The sequence below is a fragment of the Ammospiza nelsoni genome, chromosome 1, assembly GCF_027579445.1.
Source record: "Ammospiza nelsoni isolate bAmmNel1 chromosome 1, bAmmNel1.pri, whole genome shotgun sequence".
Taxonomy (NCBI): Eukaryota; Metazoa; Chordata; class Aves; order Passeriformes; family Passerellidae; genus Ammospiza; species Ammospiza nelsoni.
In genome coordinates this window covers 68,438,881-68,458,010 of record NC_080633.1, presented here as the reverse complement: position 1 = coordinate 68,458,010, position 19,130 = coordinate 68,438,881, and the positions used below count along the sequence as shown (strand labels likewise).

At 43.7% G+C, this 19,130-nt stretch overlaps 1 protein-coding gene across 3 annotated transcripts in view; it reads right to left on the bottom strand.

The window, feature by feature from the left end:
• The window catches only part of F13A1 (coagulation factor XIII A chain), a 59,293-nt gene extending 40,377 nt beyond the window's left edge, over positions 1-18,916 (bottom strand). The window contains exons 1-4 of one of the 3 annotated variants that reach the window (XM_059470239.1): positions 18,772-18,916; positions 17,684-17,837; positions 11,966-12,154; positions 254-505 (exon numbers count right to left, since the gene is read on the bottom strand). In XM_059470239.1, coding sequence (XP_059326222.1) covers positions 254-505; positions 11,966-12,154; positions 17,684-17,831 — 589 coding nt within the window. In that variant the 5' untranslated portion in view covers positions 17,832-17,837; positions 18,772-18,916. Of the gene's footprint in view, positions 1-253; positions 506-11,965; positions 12,155-17,683; positions 17,838-17,976; positions 17,994-18,771 lie in introns of those variants that run through there. The other 2 variants (XM_059470231.1, XM_059470221.1) reach the window with 2 other exon arrangements.
• Positions 18,917-19,130: the final 214 nt, after the last annotated feature.

The following is a 19,130-nucleotide window of genomic DNA, read 5'->3' as shown; positions in this document are numbered from 1 at the left end:
CACAGGTTTGGCCTCATAAAACTGCAGAGTTTAGACAAAATGAAGTAATTGGTTTCCAGCATGGAACCCTGCTCACACAGGGCTATTCCCCAGCCTGAAAGACTTGACTTTTGGCAGAGTTCCTGTGAATTTTCCAGACCCAAACTGACATGTCTCCAACCCCCTTGGTACCACGCTCCCATTCCTGGACCAACCCACCTAAAAGCTGATGAGCCCAGCAGCACAAAGTGCAAGCCTTTGAGCAGGTACTTACGCTGGCACCAGGGATTGAACAAGATGTAGGTGTCGGTCACTGAATTCCTGCGTGTCCGAAGGATGCCATAGGGAGTCAAGACAGCAACATACAAGCGAAACTTGCCGATGATGCAGGTGGCAGAGGACATGATGGACAGCCGAATGGAGTTGTTTTCCCTGTGGATAACCTTCGCTCCCCACTGACCAGGTTTTAGTGCACCGCCTACTGGGATTGGGATGTAGGTGCCTTTGTTTTGCTGTGGGTAGCGACCTGGAGTGAGAAGTGAAGACAGTTTTTAAATTTTCTCGTAGTCCTCTGTCCTTTTGTTTTATTTTCAATGGAGGTGACAGGTTTTAGTGGGCAAAAAGAACCTACTCTCTCATTGCCCCTCACAGGGCCTGGTAACTTGAAAAACAGTTGCAACAGCTCCCTGCAGGCAGCCTGTCCCCACACCCCCACCCACCTCTCTCCAGCAGGCTCCAGTCTCACTGGCTTGAGCACTGCTAGAGCATAGATAGCCCTGCCAGCATGAGAAGGGGCTGTCCAGGCTTTTCTTGCTCACCATTGTTTATCCTAGTGCACCAAGCTGCACTCCAGCTTGCTCCTTGCCTTGGTGTCAACAACACCAGCTAGACTGTTGGTAAGTTTAGGAGTTTAGGTGAGAGCCCTTCCCCAGTTCAGATGCACCCACCACCCTTGTTGCTAGCACACAAGTGCCCTCTGGGGCACAGACATCAGCTTTGGGGCTCTTTAGTAGAGCAGAGCCCTGTTCTTCTCTGCACTACTGCACTGCCAAGCAGAGGCCAAGAGCTCTTTCATGAAGTACACACAGATGGAGGAAACACAAATGAGTCCATATGCAGATACCCAGTGCTCGGTTCCCTCCGAGCATCCACTCCTCAGGTAGTTTATATTCTGGATGCCCAGAATATAAACCACCACACTGGGGCTGAATCACCAAACTTTCTCCACCAGAAATGGGTCCCAAAGCATGACACACCTCCGAAGTATCTCACGTGAGAGTCTGCCTCATAGTAAGACAAATCACACCCCAGAGGAGCTTATTTTACTCCGCCAACTCTAAAAGCAGCTAGATGGATAGGCTACATGTAAACATGCTCAGTGCCAGGATTCAAAGTTGTGTGAGGCTCCACCCCTTGAGACTGAGGTAGAGCCAAACTAAATCTGGAAGCCAACCAGAAGCACAGACAGAAGACACATTTGTGAGAAGGATGAGTTCCGTATCTCATTCTCAAACCTACTCTTCATTTCATATTTTAGGCTGAAAGTCGGCCTCATTCAAAAATAGGGTAATGAAAAGCAATGATGGCAGACGGAGGGACAGACTTCTATATTTTTCATTCCTACTATTTAAGAACTTCAATATTAAACTCATTTTCCTGCTTGCTTATTTTTATACTGCCCATGTAGAGATAATTGCAGATCTGAATGCTGCTACATTTTGGGAAAGGACAACTCCAGCTTTAAATCTGAAACTTGCAAGCTGCCACGACATTTGTGTTTCTGAGAAATCTGGGGCTACTGTGCTTCATCCAAGAGGTTATTCTGAGCACATGAATTTTCATTCTGTAGATATTCAATGCACATAAATAACCCACTTTGCCCTGCAGGCCAGGGATGCTGTAACCCATGAAACTCATTCAGATCAGTGAGGAACACAATGGAAGGAAAAGACCTACAGAAGAATAAAGGAATAGAATAAGAGAGCAAAATCAATAGAAAACACTAGAAGACAGAGCACTGGACACTTCAAATATAAACCATCAAAAGAAAGCCAGTGTAGAGAGAAGAACCTATAGAGGTAACAGATCTGGGAGCTGAACACATTTTTGTTCTTTGTAGTGCAACTGTGCATGACCCAGCTTGCATCTACAGTTGATATTTTGCTTCTAGTTTTGACATAATCTGTTTCTAAAAACAGCAATCCAAACAAAGCAGCAGAGCAAACCAAGCAGTTGAACTGATATCCTTGAAAACTGTTAACAAGTGCTACTTTTAAAAATACCTCCCGTACCTCCTTCAGAAAGGTGGGAGGGGGAAGAGATTACTATTTTAACATGGTTAGGAACTGACATCCTTGTCTTTGCTGGAAGCTGCATGTCGGTGTAGGAGCCTATTGGGGACAGGAGGAGCTGTGCTCTGGCAGTGACTTTGCACCACCATGTCTGTGTATGCCACGTGTACATGGGAAGACTGCAGAATCACTTCCCAGAAAATCTGCCTATAGGAATCTGATAGGATCTCAAAGAGGCCACAAAAACTTTTCAAGACATCCTTATGGGACCACTGCCACTGGCACCTCATAAGCAGGTTTGGCAAAAAACCATTCTCATTTGTTCTGAAACCTCAAAATCCCATTTTCCCTTCCAAACAAGCAAAGCCACAAGACACCCTAATATACCTTCTGCTCAACAGGGCATCAGCTGTAGCTGCTGTTGAAGGAGTATGCAAGGTTCTTTCAGCCCAGAGCCCCACACAGCTGTCCCACAGAGTAGGGGGTCACTGCATTAGCTTGGTCTCATGAGGAGGTGCTCTGGGACACCAGGGATGCTCTACATCCCTGCAGACATAGCAGGTTTGCCAGGGACGGATATCCTAGAAGTCAGGATACTTTGCACTATGTTATAAATAGTGAATACAAGAGGACAGTGTTTGCTCCTGACAGACAATCATGATCTGGTTCTTGCTAATGGTTACATAAATCCTGAACCCACAAGGAAGTTTGGGAAGATGAGCAGAGCCTTCAAAAGCACAGTCAGCAATTTCCAATGTTTTCTTTGAAGAGGGGACAGGTTCCCTAATCTTCTGAAATAGAACCAAACCAAACCAAACCAAACCAAAAACCAAACAAAATAAAATGCAAATGGAACAATAGGGGGTGTAAATGAAAGAGTAAGGGAATTGTTACTTCTGTCAGGAGCTTGTGGAGCTGAATTGTAAACACACATGTAGGCACCTGACAGCATCAGCCACACTAGTCTCATTTACACACATCTGTTGTCTTGGTACTAGAGTGCTATAAAGCTGAGTAACTTTGGCGTTGCATGCTAAGGTTGCTGGCCAAATAATTCTTACATAGGCTCAGTACTATGTTTATCAACTCTGTAGGGAAGTGCTATCAGGATGGCTAGGCCTTTTCACCTTTATCTACATCTTGAGCACACATTTCTGGCTGCAGTGGAAAAGTAGAGCCAGCTTTGGCTCAGAGTTGCGATATCTGCAATGTTGGCCCTTCCTCAGATGGAGTAACATGCAGTGGTGATTTCATTCTCTGGCTGAGTCTCCAAGGAAGAAGATTCAAAACTATCCAAAGACTTACTACCAAAAGCCTGTAAATGCCTGGCACAGCACTCTCTGTAGGGTCTCTGGTGCTAACCCAACCCACAGAGAGGCAGGAGGCAGTTTGAGTGCATGTCAGAACTGGGACATGTAGACAAGATAAACCCTTTTTATGCTGACAGGAGGGTGCTGACATTGTGCCAGTAGCATTAGCTGGCTCAGGATCTCTCCAGCTCTGATTTGCACCACGAGTTGGCAGCCTGAACTATGCTCCACAGCCAGTTCTTTGTGGTTGCCTCACTCCCCAGTGCTCACGTTTTCTCTGGGTGTAGGAGGCCCTGGCCCTCACATGAGGACATTTCACAGCCAATTGCTCTGCGGCAGACAAAGTCATTGCATGACATCACGCTGTTGGGATGTCCCTGTCTGTTCACTCTAACAGCACATGGAAATGGGAAAATCCAGCCTGTGAACTCAGAAAGTCTGGACATTCCTGCACTGGGTGATTTTTTTAATAGGCTCCTTCAAAGATATCATGTACTGAATAGAAGCTACTGACTGTCCTGCCTTTGAAGCAGGAGAGGAGAGAGAACTTACAGTGACCCCCTTTCTCAGGGCTCCAACACTGTTTTTCAGGGCTAGGTCCTGAGCCACAATGCTGCCAGAAGACATTAATTTTTACAGAAACCTCCCTTATACAGAACATCTAATGGCACAAACAAATCTATTTCCCCTGATGCACAGTGCACAGGTCTGCAATGCTTTGATACTTCCTTCTTTTTTCTTATCCTTTCTTATTCCACCCTGGTTTCTGTAGCTAACTAAGCTGGGGTCCTAAAGCTCCTTCTCACTTCAGTTGCAGCTCAGCTTGACTCTACACTTCTTGAGGTTTCCAGGCACTCAGGAAAAGAGGAGCAAAGCTGCTGTTGCTATTGAAGAAGTTCACAAGATAAATTAAAAAATTGTGAGTAAAGATCTACATGGCAAAAGGCACCATGATTGCAGCACATGTGGATGTCAGTATGCATGGGATGTCCCCTGTCACACATAAACACTTTACAGGGGCAAAGAGCAAAGTGCAGCATTTGTTAAAACTTGCCAAAATCTATTTATGTAGCAGCAAAATAATAAGCCATCTAAACCACAGAACTGTGGCCACACACATGCATTCAAAGTCAGTTATTTTCAACATATGCCTTTCCTCCCTAGCATGTCGGCTCTGGGCCCATCAGGCATGGAGGCAAGCTGTGTTAAATTCTGGGTAAAACTGCCACACCAGAGAGGGATTACAGCAGCAGAGAGAGGGTGAGAGATAGGTACAGTGAATTCAACTGTCAAAACATGAGCGGTCTTCCTCCGGTTATCCAATTCTGCTGCTGTTCTTTGTGAGTGACTAACAGGAAACAGGGCTTGCTTGGTTCTATTCTCCTCCTTCTCCTTCTCTATCCTGTCCCTGGAAGCTCCTGACTGCATGTAGTTTAATTTTCCCCTTGATCCCCAGTGGACATGCACACTGTGTGTATGTGTGTGTGTGTGTGTGTGTATTAAACAGCTCATAAATGCCAGGGCTGAATTAGTGCTGTGCTGCTGGCACAGATACTGGAGGGACCAGCAGGTGCTCTTGGATAGGTCCCGCACAACTGAGCTTTAGTTCCAGCAGGGAGGAAGGAAGATTTGGTAGCACAGAGATTAGAGATCTAGTGACTGTCACAGGGAATTTCGTTCCTCATGGAAGCGGGATACCTCAGAAGACAAGGAGGCGAACAAAGCTGTATCTCAGTAGCCTTTGTCTTTTTAGCAACCCTCCTTGGAAGATTGGCTTTTCAAGAAGTCAAGTGACCTGTCTCCCTTTGGAGTTGTTAATTACACACTAATTAACAATTTTCCTATAAGTTCATTTGTTTTATCTAGATACACTCTTTCTTATAAAGGGTAAAAAATCTATCTCAGCACCATTTATGGAAGTATAATTACTGTGATAAATAAGTTTGAGCTGGAAGTCACCAGAGCAGCAGAGTAAGCCTTTTGATAGTAAGCAGCCTTGGAGATAGGTGTTAGCATATGAGATTTATGACACGAAACACAGAGTAAAAAAAATTAGAAAGAAACAGGAGAGGTGCTCCCATAAAATTCCAAACAATCAAAAGAAGCAAGAAGAAGAAATATTTTTTTGTTAAAAACATTAGTCTCTAAATCACTAACATCTCATCTGGGTTCCTACCACCCTCAAATTCCATTGACTTCAGAAGTGCTATATTCAAACTTGGAAATGTAGTAAACACAAATATCTTGAAAGAAGTTTTCCTCATGGCTCCAGTTATGAATCCTCAACATCTGGCCACTCTGTCCCAGCAGTGAATGTTTATTGTACTTTACAATTGTAAAACACGCATCAAAGCCATGCACCTTAGCTAGTAAAACAACTAAAAAATACAGCCAGATTTTATGTGCCACTTGATGCTGCTGAAGCAGTGAAAAAGTCAGCCTAATAAAGACTAATTTGCATGAAATACTGCATTCATAGACCACCTCAAGGGACTCCCTCCTCTCTACTCCTCTGGGGCCCAGCTGGGAATTCCAGAGGGGAGGAAAAGAATACCTCAATGCCTTTGTTCAGAAAGTGGAGAGGTTTGTTTTTTGCTAAGAGCTGGCAAACAAGTCTCTTGTCTGCTGGGAGGCAATCTCTAGGAAATAGGTTCTGCTGCTAATAAATTATTTTTTCTGTCATAAAATGAAACTCCAAGTTTAGACCATCAGGTGTTTTTGTATCTCTGCTCACTTTTTTGTACTTCTCTGTGAAATGAGGATCTAATAAACTCACAGTCCTGAGTTACCTACCAACACAGTGTGTCCTCTAGACTGGTTAATTCTCTTGATAAAGGCAAGGAATCTCCTAAAACATGAAGATCCAAAGTTTTCCAAAGAGCAACTTTCACCCAGAGTAAGATTCAGCTCGACATCCCATCCCTAGTGCTGGGGGATATCTCATGTTCTAGCACCTCTGTTGGCTGCAATCCGCCCTGACCCAACGCTGCTGAGCAGAATAGGTGACAGCAGAGGTAGAAATACTTCCCAGTAAGTAGAATTACTGCTTGACAAAATCATCAAAACCTCAATAATCCTGGAATCTTTCCTGGCCCAACTCTGCTGTGAAAACAGGGAAAGGTAGTGGACACTGTAGGACAGTATGAAGAGCTCCATAGATTCTGGTGTGCATATCCTGAACTGGACCTCAGGTTATTTAGTTGGACTCAGATATCCCTCTGACTGTAAGTGGGAATTTGGTATCACCTAAATAAGCCATATGGGATCAGCTCTAACATCTTTATGTTCTTAGCTTCTTTGATGTGTTTACAACTATCCCCCTGGAACTGGCTTGGGAAGACTGTGGAAAAAGGAGCAGTAAGTCTCTCCTCTGATCTCAGGCCAGAAGCCAATGATTTATAGAAGCCTGAGGAGAGCATATGGACGGGTGGGTGGGTATCCACACATGCACACGTGTGGAAAGGTGAGAGTAGCCTGGGGGACTGGAATTTATGGCCCTTCCAGAAGTGCATCAATGAATAAAACGTTCATAATAACATTTAGGGCTAGACCAATATATATGGATTTATGAAGCCATTTAAGGAAAACACAAATAGACAGCAATTTATGAGGATGTGGGGAATATACATCATTAGAGTCAGGATGCACCATATAAACTCATCAACTCCTCAAGGATTTACAGCCACGTACTGGAAACTACTACTAAAAGCAAGATTGAAGGCTGTATAAGCCCATCTCATCATTCATCTGCTTTTCAGAGAAATCCCTGCCAGTGCAGCAGTGCCAGGGGAAACTTTGCAGCACCCACACCAAACTGGCTGTCCCAGGCTAAGCCTTGCATTATGGAAAATTAAGAGGAACACAAAATATCCCCATCACCACAAAGGTAGGAGTCAGGACAGATCAAGATGGGTGAGGAAATCCTTTGGCTCTTCTGGGTTCACTAAGGCTCCAAACTAACTGGAATTAATCCCACTGTGGGGAATTAGATGTAAGCACAGCACCAGCACTTTATTGTGGCTTTTTCAACACAACCCCAAACCAATAAAACAAGTTTCACCCAGGTGGTGATGCTCACCTTTCCTCTTGTAAAAGCCAGAAAGTAGATGGAAATGAAGGAAATATGTGGTGACAGAGCAGCTCTCAAACCATAGGTACTGCGGCAGGGCTGAGGTTCAGCACAAGAACTGGAATTACATCTAATTACTCTTTATAAGTGGATATTTTTCCATGTGGATTTTTTGGCACATTCATTGTGTTCCATACTTTGGCAGGCAACTGTGGTCCTAATTTAATAAAGGATTATGTGCAAAACTGAATTACAGTAATTCACATGTTAGCATTTCAGTCAATTTCACCAGGGATGACTCTAAAGAAAACAGTCTGTTAAAGCAAGAACAACTTCAGTCATAAGGAACTATCATAAAGTGACTTCCAAGAGATTGGGGTGAAGTATTTATATATTCATATATATATATATATATATATATATATATATATATATATATAAACAAAAATATGTATATTTACACACACAAATATATATATTTATTTATACAATTTAACCCCTGAATTCTGTGAAAATGGCATTTAAATGGATGTGGATTAAGAAGGATTGTAACTAAAGATTGTTCTCTGAGTGTTTCAGATCTTGTTTCACATGACAGAAAAAGCATTTGTTCCAGGTACCCTTGATTCATTATCAATTAGAAGGATTAAGAAGTCTCTACTTGCTTTACTTGCTTCATTAATCATCTTTTTAATGATGCAAAAGAAGAAAAAATAGGAGTGGAAAAAAATAAAAAGAGAAAGGAAAGTAAATTTTAGGGAATAACGGAAATAGAATAGTTCTGTGCACACCCACAGGACTAATCCATTACAATTGTCACATTTTTCAGGATCAAAATTAGTCTTTAATGGATAAAAATTCTGTGATGGATTAATGTCAACTTGGGGAACTTTCTCAGAGCTGAGAACTAATAACTTCTGAATAGCTTTGCAGGCACTGTTGTACAAACAGCCTCCACTGTAGACACAGCCCTGCAAAAGGAGACTTCAAGTTTTCCCACATCCAATTGAATTCCCTGGGAATCAAGGCCAGCCATCCCTTACGAGAATAGAACCTTGAACCACTCAAAATATTCTGCAGTTCAGGACAGCCTGGTCCACATTGTTTGGGGAAACATCCACACTCTTGGAGATACTCAAAACCTGCTCATAGGGAAAGATCCAGAGATGTTGGAGAAGCTGGACCTGCTTTGACCTGTTAGAGATGAGACCTCCAGAGGCCTCTCCAATCGAGGTTATTCTATTCAACAGTTCTGCTGCACCATTTGAAATCTTCTATTCAGGCACACAGAGTGCTCCTTGCAAAGGTCATCTTACAACAGCCTGCCAATATTTCTGTGTGTCCATCACTTTAATCTCCCAAGCTCAGCACATTCCTAGGAAGTATAATCCTTTCAGAACAAAAAGTTTCTGTGAGCTCAAGCTGCCTCTGCTGCAGGGCTGTTTTCTGAACCACTCCCTAGGGATAGCTTCTGCCTGACAGTACCAAAGGGCAGGATTCAGCTTCCCTGCCTTTGGTGTTCTTAAAGCCAGAGTCTGGTCTGTGAGAGAGAGTCAAGAGAGGAAGAAAAAAAATCCAGAAGAGAGTTCATCCCACTTTAAGACAGCAGGGTTAAACTCTGCTTGGAGGTGCCTGCCTCTCTCCCTTGCTCACAGGGAGCCTGGGCAAGAGCTTTTTGTCTGTATTCTGCTGTTCAGGCAGTACAAGAGGTGAGAGCCAGCTCTTCAGGAAGATAAACCAAAGAAAACTGGATGAAAATGGCCACAGCTCCCTCTGACAAAAGGTTTGAGAGCACAGCACTGAGACATTCAGCAGCCAGTTGTCTTTCCTAAGTAAGAGAAATTTCCTTTCTCTTCTCAGCATTAAAATTGGACTTGATACTAAAAGGAGAAATGGCAAGAGTCAGGCATATAATTTCTGAATTTTCCTTCTCTGCTGTGGACTGTGTTTGTTTCGCTTCCTGTTGCTAGCCTCTGAGAACAAATATACTGCATTTTCACCCCATGTTCACAAAGGGAAACATTTGCAGAGTGCTGAGTGTTGACTAGTTCCCAGAAGATGAGCTTAAACACCTCCCAGTTGAATCTCTGTGAGTTAAAGTCCTTGCAACATGAGGGCAGTGGTGCTCACAGAAGCAAAGAAAAAATGGGAGGGCAATAGCGTTGAACCCTATCTGGTATCTGCAGCCAGTTGTCAGCCACCACGCATGGACACCCACCCCATGTCACAGGAAGGACAGCAACAGTGAAGAAGAGGGAGGGGAATTCCACTACACACTCAGGGCTAGCTCCAAAGGAATCATTCAGAGCTGTGTTTATCCCCTGGCTCAGGCTCTATTAACCCCATTCCTACAATGGCTGAAGATGAGAGTATTTTTATCCATACTTAGGGATTCAAGTTACAAACCATGGATGGATGTGTTAGGAAAGAGCAACAGAAAAATAAGTGAATGTGTTCTCTTAAGTGGACTGTGCAATGTCAAAAGAAGTGTTAATTTTCTTCTTCCAATATAGAATATCTGATTAAAACAAATGCAAGCTGCACAGAGTGCAATAAAAAACAAATGTTCCATTTTCCACGTCTTCCTGATACAGCTGTTTGTTTTAAACATATAAAGATTAAGGGAACAATCTTGAATTTAATTAAATCCCAAAAGAACTAATGATATTTATGCATATTAAATTTTTAAAGGCACTTGTGGCTGTTCAGCCAATCATTCACTGGACTGTCATAACATGCCTCCCAACCCTAATTTAAATTAGAAAGAAGAGAGCCATGGAAAAAAAAATGTTCAGCCAGTAACATTTTCACTGCACATATGTTTAAGAGATAAACGCCCATCTAGCTTGAGAAGGCAACAAATCTAATAAATGGTCACATCATCATAATTCAGTGATGGAAAAGACTCAGCATTACAAATTTCAGATCTGCATCTCACAGGAAAGTAAATTAAAACATCAATTATAACCTACTTTAAAGACTTTATAAGGGCACCATTGATGTCTTAGCACAAAAACCCCCAGAACAATCTAGATGAAGCTGGGTGTTACCCAGAGTTGTGTCGTAGGGACCAGAATTTGGTGGAGCCATCTTGGAGCATAGCAGGAAATCCTTTACCTTTTCTCCTTTTCTAGTGAGGTCCTGCCTTTCTCTAGTTCCATGCCTTCAATGAGTCAACAGGAACCTTAGGACCTGGGTCACTGATGAAGACTTCTCAGTGAGAGGAAAATAGCTCTCTCTCTCTTTCAGCAATAAATTAAGAAAGTCTCTGATATCATCCTGAGTAAGTGTCTCAGCACTGGTGGAGCCACACCTCAAATCCTGTGCTCAGTTCTGGAACACTCACTGCAACAAGGACATTGAGGTGCTGGAGCATGTCCAGTAGAAGAGCAACAGAGCTGGGGAAGGATCTGGAGCACAAGCCCAATGAGGAGTGGCTGAGGGAGCTGGGGGTGTTTAGCCTGCAGAAAAGGAGGCCCAGAGGAGACCTTATCACTCTCTACACTGCCTGAAAATGTAGCAAGGAGGGAGCTGGTCCCTTCTCACAGGTGACAAGCAATACAACAAGAGGAATAGTCTCAAGTTGTAGCAGGGGAGGTTTAGATTGGATATTGGGAAAAATCTCTTCACTGAAGGGGTAGCCATGCATTGGAACAGACTGCCCAGGGAAGTGGTGGAATAACCACCCCTGCTTAGGTACATAGTTTGGTGGTAAACATGGCAGTGCTGGGCTAACATGTAGACTCAATGATCTTAGAGGTCTTTTATAACCTTAGTGATTCTATGATTCTGTTTCTGGTGCAAAATCACAGTCACTGAACTCTGTCTCTTGTTACTGAGTTGTTTGTAAATGCAGGCTGAAAAGTTGCAAGATTCTTCCGCCCAGTGTAACTTCCCCTGTTTATGCAATCAATGTTTTGCTATCTCAATTCATACAGTCATCTCTCCTGCTTCAAACAACAGACTCTCTTCCCTACATCTCCTAAACACTGACAAAAGAGGTTTCCTGTTCCACCTACCTTTCAGCATTGCCATACAGCACTAACCAGACATAATTTTGAAAGTTCAAAAAAATACAGCTTACGAAACAGAAACTCCCAGATTTTGCTCCTTTTCTCTCACATGAAATTTTGCTGGTTTTCTCAAGAAAGGATTGAAACCCTGTTTAGAAAAACACTTCCTTGCCTATGGCTAAGCCTATTTTTATGGTTTATCAATCATAACAGGAAAAGACCCAGCCATGAATTTCTGCTGTTTTCCTGTTTATGAGAGACTATTGCTTTGCTGATAAGACACAGCCTTTGCCAGGCACTTACCCATCAAAAACTCCAGCCAGAATTGGTCTGACTGTGGCTGGTAGGGTCGGTTGAAGTCAATCTGGATTTGGAAAGCCTGTCCCCGACGCACAATCAGCTTGGGGTTGTAGTACTTGTCAGTGTGGTGCTCCTGCTTGTTGATCTCCTGAGGCTCCTTGAACATATAAATATCCACAACACGCAGGTAATCTGCAGAGACACGTAAATGAGCACAGGGGGAAGGAGTCAGTGTGCTGAAATGTCAATATTGGTATCAATGTTGTTAGAGGCCTCGTCCTCCCCTTCTCCAGGGAAGGAACACCGTGCAACAGGAACATGGTGGATCTGTCTGGATTTACATGCTTCTGGCTGAGAAGAGGCTTATAGGCAGACACTTCTCTGTCCACCTGCCATTTTCACAGAGGCCAAAAGGCTTCTAGTGCATGGTGAGAGCAACCACAGAAAGAGCAGGTTGCTAGGTGTTGGAAGGTGAATGACCCCAAGGAGAGTCTGGACCCATCTTTCCATTGGCATTGGTTTTCTGCAAGTCTGGGCCTTGCTGTCACAAGTTTACCAGAGCAATCAGTGGGACTTGGACGGCTGAGGCTTCATGCCCCAATTCTTGTAGTCCCCCATTTGTAAAATTCAAATTCAAAGGGGCTTTGGGACACTTAAATATGTTGTTTGCAAAATGCTACCAGTGCTGAGAGCTGAAAAGCCTGATTTTGCGTTCAGCTGAGAGCTTGGATTGCCTGTATTAGATAAGGTTTGGGTGTACTGCATGTGTCTTGTCTCAGCTTCTCAGTACACCTCCACTGCTATTAGTGTCTCCTTATGAAAACTAAATATAACATTACAGCATATAATTACAGCATAGTTACAGGCAAGCAGCAGTACATATCTATAACACACACAGACAAAGCTTTACTCCCTTCAGATTCAGGCTGTATGAAGTATTATAGCAAGCTATAAGTAGTTTGTTCAGCAAATGACCAGTGTGGGGTGTCACTGGGATAGCCACAGGCACTCACAGTCACCATAAGCTACATGACTGTACCACACCACAAATCTGCACAATTGGAGTCTTCTCACACGATGAGAAACCACATGAAAATGAACTGGACATTGCTCTTTCACCTGCATGCTAGGGACATAATCATGAAACCTCTGCCAGGAGGAGCAGGACCATTACAACTCACCACCAGGAGAGAGACAGCAGAGTAAAGCCAGACTTGCAGCTCTCAGCTTGTCTTTCCAGGTGCTGACAGTTAGAAACAAGCTAATTCCTGCATTTTATACTGCGAGTGGCAGAGCCAAACTCATGCTCTGGCAAAAAGAACTGCACATTTACAGCAGCTGGTGGAGCTGTGTGTATTTCTGATGGTGGCTAATTTGGCTTTCTACTAAGCACACTGAGGGCAAGAATGATGTGCTCAGTAACTGAGTTGGACATTCAAGTCTGAAGGCTGAATGTGGCCCCTTTCACAGAAGCTCAGCACAATTGTTTGATTTGCCAGTTCTGGACAGGCAGCAGAGCCCTGCAGGCAGCAGCCTCCCTGGATAGGAAGCAAGGTCCTTCTCCAGCTCCAGCCTGGGCTCTGGGCAACAGCTAATAAGAGACGGGGGAATAATGGCAATGGGAATAGGTCCCAATCCTGCTTGCATCATCCCTCAGATCCCTATCCATGTCCTTTAAGAAACAGAAGGAAAGTAATATGCCTGAGGACACAGCATGATAAGGAACCATTAATGGAAAAGCCCTGCATAACTGAACCCAAAACCATCTGCCTCCTGCTAACCCTAACCTGCAAAAAGGCTAGAATACTCTGTTCAATCCTGAGTGAGGTTTAGAGTCCCATGATAATGTTATTGTTATTCTCTGCTCAATTCACCAGGCTTCTGGAGTAACTTTTGTAAAAATCCATGCTGATTTTAGCACTGGCTGAGATTACAGAGATGTCTGTATGAAACATTTTTGCCCAGAAGTCGTTCCCATTGCCCCTCTGTGAAGTAGGGCATGTCTTCACCTCCTTCCTTGCAAAACTTAGCAGTGCTCTTTCAAAAATGCTGACAAAACTCACAATTGAATTACATGAGGCAAGAATTTTCTGTACAGGGGTAAAGTAGGGACAGGGGAGAATCTCTCTCCTTATATCTTTCTAACCCCTGTGGGCCAAAAGCACTACATTTAAAAGCTGTATATTTTGGGGTTCTGTGAATATCAATAAGAAACTGTCTCAGCTTCTCCCTCATTCCAAGGAGGCACAAAAACAGAGCTGAGGGTTCGTTTTGTTTTCATCTGGTGTTTTGCAATAAAACAGGAGATGGGGGCAATAGTGACCCCACCCTTCCCCTGCATGTTAGCCCCTTCAAGAAACTGCAAAGTTAAGCCACCCTGGGCTTTCAGTTCAGTATTTGCTTCATTTTATCACAGGACTTTACACAGCTCCTGTCAGAACACAGCCATCCACATCTGCAAAAAACACATTTTGTTTTTAGACAGTGTTAAAATGTATGTGCAGCTTGCCAGATGAAGACAACCCATGGTTGAGCCTGTGCTAATTACAGTAATGGTAATTACAAAGAGCAAAACATGAGCAGGGTAATGGGATGTGCTAGGACCAGCACCAGGGTGTGATCCAAAGGAAAGCTCCAGGCGATGCTCAGCTGTGAAGGACAGGTGGCAAGTCGAGACCTCCTTTGAAGTCAGGTACACTTGAGGGTTTGCTTGTAGCCTGGTCTATTGTTCAGTTTGCTGCATGAGAGGCAACAGTGTGATGCCTTCTTAAAGCCTGTGTAATGTTAAGCTTGCAGGGCAATAAATGAACACAAAGTTGAGCAGTTTTTCAAATAAAAAGAATAGCCTCCAAACATCGGGTTTCCTCAAACAACCAGAGAGGAAGGACTTTGAATTACTACAAAAAATGGCGTGAATTTCCAAAGGAAGTGCCCATCACTCTGCTAGCAGGGAAAGCACAAACGCCTGGCGACTCACCGGACTCTGCAAGGGTGAGCGGGATGACAGGGCTGCGTCCTCCCACCCAGCCCACTCACGACACACTGTGGTGAGATGAGCTGGCCGGGACGAGCACAGGGACGTTCCCGGAGCCACGGGCTTCCTGCTGAAGAAGGGCTCCGTCCCCATCGTGAGCATCTCCTGCCGCAGCTCCAGCAGCAGGCAGCGCACTGACCGCGCTGGGGACGCAGCCGGCGCCGCGCTCGCCCCGGCTGCGATTCAGCGCAGCCGAAGTGGGTGTCAGCAGAGAGCGAGGCAAGCACAGGGTCTTACCTCATCCGAGAGTAGTAGCTAAAATAGGTCAAGTGAATCACACCCTAAAAATGCCTGTTTCTCTCTGTTGGCTGTCAAGGGAAACGAGGGTGACTAGCTCAGCTGTAGACTCCTACACTGCACAGATCAAGGGCAGAATTCTGTTAAATTTAGGCATATAAATGATGTGAGCCTGGTATGTAACAAGTTATTACGGGCAGCTGATGGCTGGTTGCTGCAGCCAGTGGAGCTGAGAGAAGGATACAGATCACCATGGAACTGACATCCATTGACTCTCCGGACAGCCTGTGCCCTCACCTCCACTCACCGGATGGCTCTGTGTTGACTACAATCTGACACAGGTGAAGACACAGGTGTTTAGATGTTTATATCAGGTGTCCAAAGGCTAGAAAACACCTCCATTGTAACAGCAGAGATAAAAGCATTTGCATGCTTTTTTTTCAGTGTGTTATGACAATGAAATCTGGAAACCACCACAGAAAAATCTGGACAGCCCAGAAGTGTAGGGGTGTGGAGAAGGGGAAGGTGTCACAAGCAGCTCTCTGCCAGGATGTGCTCCCAGCTCTAGGGCCTCATTGCACTGTGCTGCTCCTGCTCTGCCCATGGACAACCATTTTATCCCCCAAGCACAACACTGAGAGTGCTCTGGGGCAAGCCCAGCTCCTGAATGTCAGGTCAAGCTCCATGGGGCAAGAAACCTTTAACATGCTGTGACAGGTGACTTAAGCACCCTGCCCCAAGCAGTATGTCCAGAGACCACGCTTGTATCAGCTGGTGCCACAGGCTTAGATCACAGCTGATGTGCACCAAAACAGAAACACTGCTGCAGTCCCTTCAGGGACCCCTCAGGTCACCCCTTGTGTATTTTGGCTACAGGCATTGGAGAGAATTGCACAGCAGAGGTGATGCAGCTGTACAAAGAGTTCTGCTGTAATGCACAGATTTATTTTTCAGCCATACCAGTCCCATAGCCAGGTTTACCCAATGGCCACAAACTCTTGCTTTGGACAAGGGATATTCTTCTCAACAAGAGCATCACCTTAAGGACATGTTGGGCTCCAGCCTCAACTCACCTGACCCAGCATTCCTAAGTTTCCACTGCGTTTCTGAAAAGCAGGAGGCTGCCGCCCACAGGCACCACACTTCATTCAGAGCCTGATGTGAAGCACATCAAAAAGCAACAGGAATCTTTCTCTTGGTACTGGTGGGCTTTAGCTACAGGCTGCATTCCTTCTAAGGTATCCCACAGTAATACATCTCCAGTTTCTGTGAGAGGGTTGGGTTTGAAACTGTGTCTAGCTGGGACCTGCACTGCATTGCGTTTGACAATTTAAACACACACAGTTGCCCCAGAGCTACAGTGTTGTCAGAATTAGGTTCAAGCAAAATTTCTGCAGTCTTAACATGCCAGTTGGTATGCTCAGGCATTTTTTTAAAAATAAATGCTTCGAAAGGAAATGTGTGTGTATTAAGATGGGGGTAGGGAGGGGTGTGTGGGGAGGGGAGTGTGGTTAAGGCACATGATTAGGATTACAGAAATAATGCTTTGCTACTTGTCACTTAAAATCTCTTTGCCTGTTTCCCAATGTGTGAAATTCAGTAATTAATTCTTGTCCACATTTATTAAGCACTCCTTCAACCCTGGATGAAAAGTCCCCTCTGAGCATTAAGTAGCATTACATCCAGCTACCCTGAGATGCCACATTCAACAACTTCTGCTGTTCAATTCAAATAGGCAAAAAATTTAACATAATTTCATTAATGAGACATTCAGAATTTAATCCTGTTTTCTTTTAAAACAGATCTTGCATATTTTTTATTTCTGGTTGACTCCAAAGAGCCAACACTGGGAACATACTTTGATTTGTCTATTCTCTATCATGATATTGTTTTGTTTCCCCAGCCAAAAGATTGAAACATTCTTCACAGGAGAATAAAAAATCATATGGGTACATCTTTTAGTCTCATGTTATTTTTTGTGACTGAACTGAACATATATAGCAAAAGTTTTCCCTGCCAGACAACAATTTTCAGCAGCTTCACAGGCAAATTAAGGCCATATAAATGAAACAGGTCATTAAGAGAACAGAGTCCTTCTGGCCCTACACTCCAATGCTGCCACAGACATGCCTGAAGCCAGTAGGTTCTTAAGTGATTCTGTGATTGTGATCGAACTGGAAAAAACCCATTCTTGCCTTTTTTTAACCAGTCCCACAGTTCAAGCTGATAAGTGATCACCCAGCTTCTTTACTCCTCACTTTCCATACCCATAACCCATGCCAACACTTCCATACATACAGGTGGTTTCAGTAAGTTTTCCTATGAACAGCAAGAAAAACTGTCTGAATTGGAACTATGTAAGGAAAAAGTGGTTTGGGTTTAGTTCACAGACCTGTGCTAAGAGTATGGAAGTTGTAAAAATAGATTTACAGCTTAATTGTACACTGTACCTCTGGGATTAAATCCTCTGGGTATCACTCCAAAAGCTTGCATCTCAGGAACCTCATTTTCTTCATCATTGGAGTAGTTTGGTGGGATGGCTCTTCTCCCATTCAAAGGAAGTTTATTCTCCTCGTTGGTGCTCGTTGTTTCAGACATCCTCTGCTAAAAAAAGTTGTAATAGCATGAAAGAGAGAAAAAAGCAAAAAAGGAAAAAGCAAACATGAGCTAGCATGGCACGTGCAAGATGGGAGAAGCCAAAAGCAATGTGGGGTGCCAGTTTTTTACACATTTTTAAACTTACATAAATAAAACCTGAGAGGCAGAAAACATCAGTCTAATGATAAGTACAGCTCTCTAAGGATTGGAAGGCATTTTGTGTTCATCAAAACACATGAATAAGAGAAGAAGGAGGGGGCGGGAGAAGGAGAGGGAAGTCTAACACAGAAGTATTTGTCTAGGAGAAGCAGGGCACTAAAAACATTAGGAAGTTTCAGGTAAAAGAACTGGAAAATCTTTCACTCTCTCATTCCTCCATAAAAGCATCATTGAATCCAAAATAGCAAATTATATTTTCAGAAAGTGCATCACACACTACCTCTCCCTAATAAAAATGACATTATAAGTCATACTGCAATCAAGCCAAATATTACAGCCTGCAACAGCCTGTGGATAAGTGGAGAACTGTATTTTTGTCCCTATGCACACAAACACCCAATATCTACAGAGCTAACTCCTGCACCCAGACAATCCACTTTTGAGAAAAAGAGGGGGAGGGGGGAAGAGAGAAGGGAGTAAAGGGGAAAAAAGGAAAAGAAAAAAGCACTTATCCACTTATTTCTTTCCCACTAATGTCCTTAAGGGAAATCTTAGATGTAGGCTGATCAGAGACTTCTTTTTGAGCTACTGAAAACTGCTTTCACATCTATTTCAGTGTAAGCATGTAGCAGTGAAAAAACCATGCAGCCCTTCTAAGAAAATATTAATGACTGAGAAGAAAACTTCTTCCCAAAGCCCCTGAAAACAGCAATTTAAAACGTAGCAATTATTTAATAGAAGTAAGCTCTAAAAGGAAGTTTTTTTCAGTTATCAAGGGTACCTTCTTTTCAGATAGTCTTTTTTTTTCCCTTCTGCCTTGCAGAATTTCTGCAGTGCAATAGAAGCAGGGAAAATGTTGGGGGCTTTTAAATAATCTCTGTATATCCTCCTCCTTCCTGTTGCAATAGGACAATGCTGAAAGGGTTGCCAAGCCCTCCCAGCGCCACCTCGGATGATCTGCCACCACAGCTGGTATGTCTTTTCTTCCTCCCTCCCCTCCCAGCCTTTCTTACCCCAGCTCTGCTCACCAGGAGCATTTCAGGGTGTTTGTGCTAAGGAAACAACTTGGCCATTGAAGTTTCAGTTCTTTTTGAGACCAAGAAGGAGTACTTATGGCACAAGAGCATATGAAATGGGAGA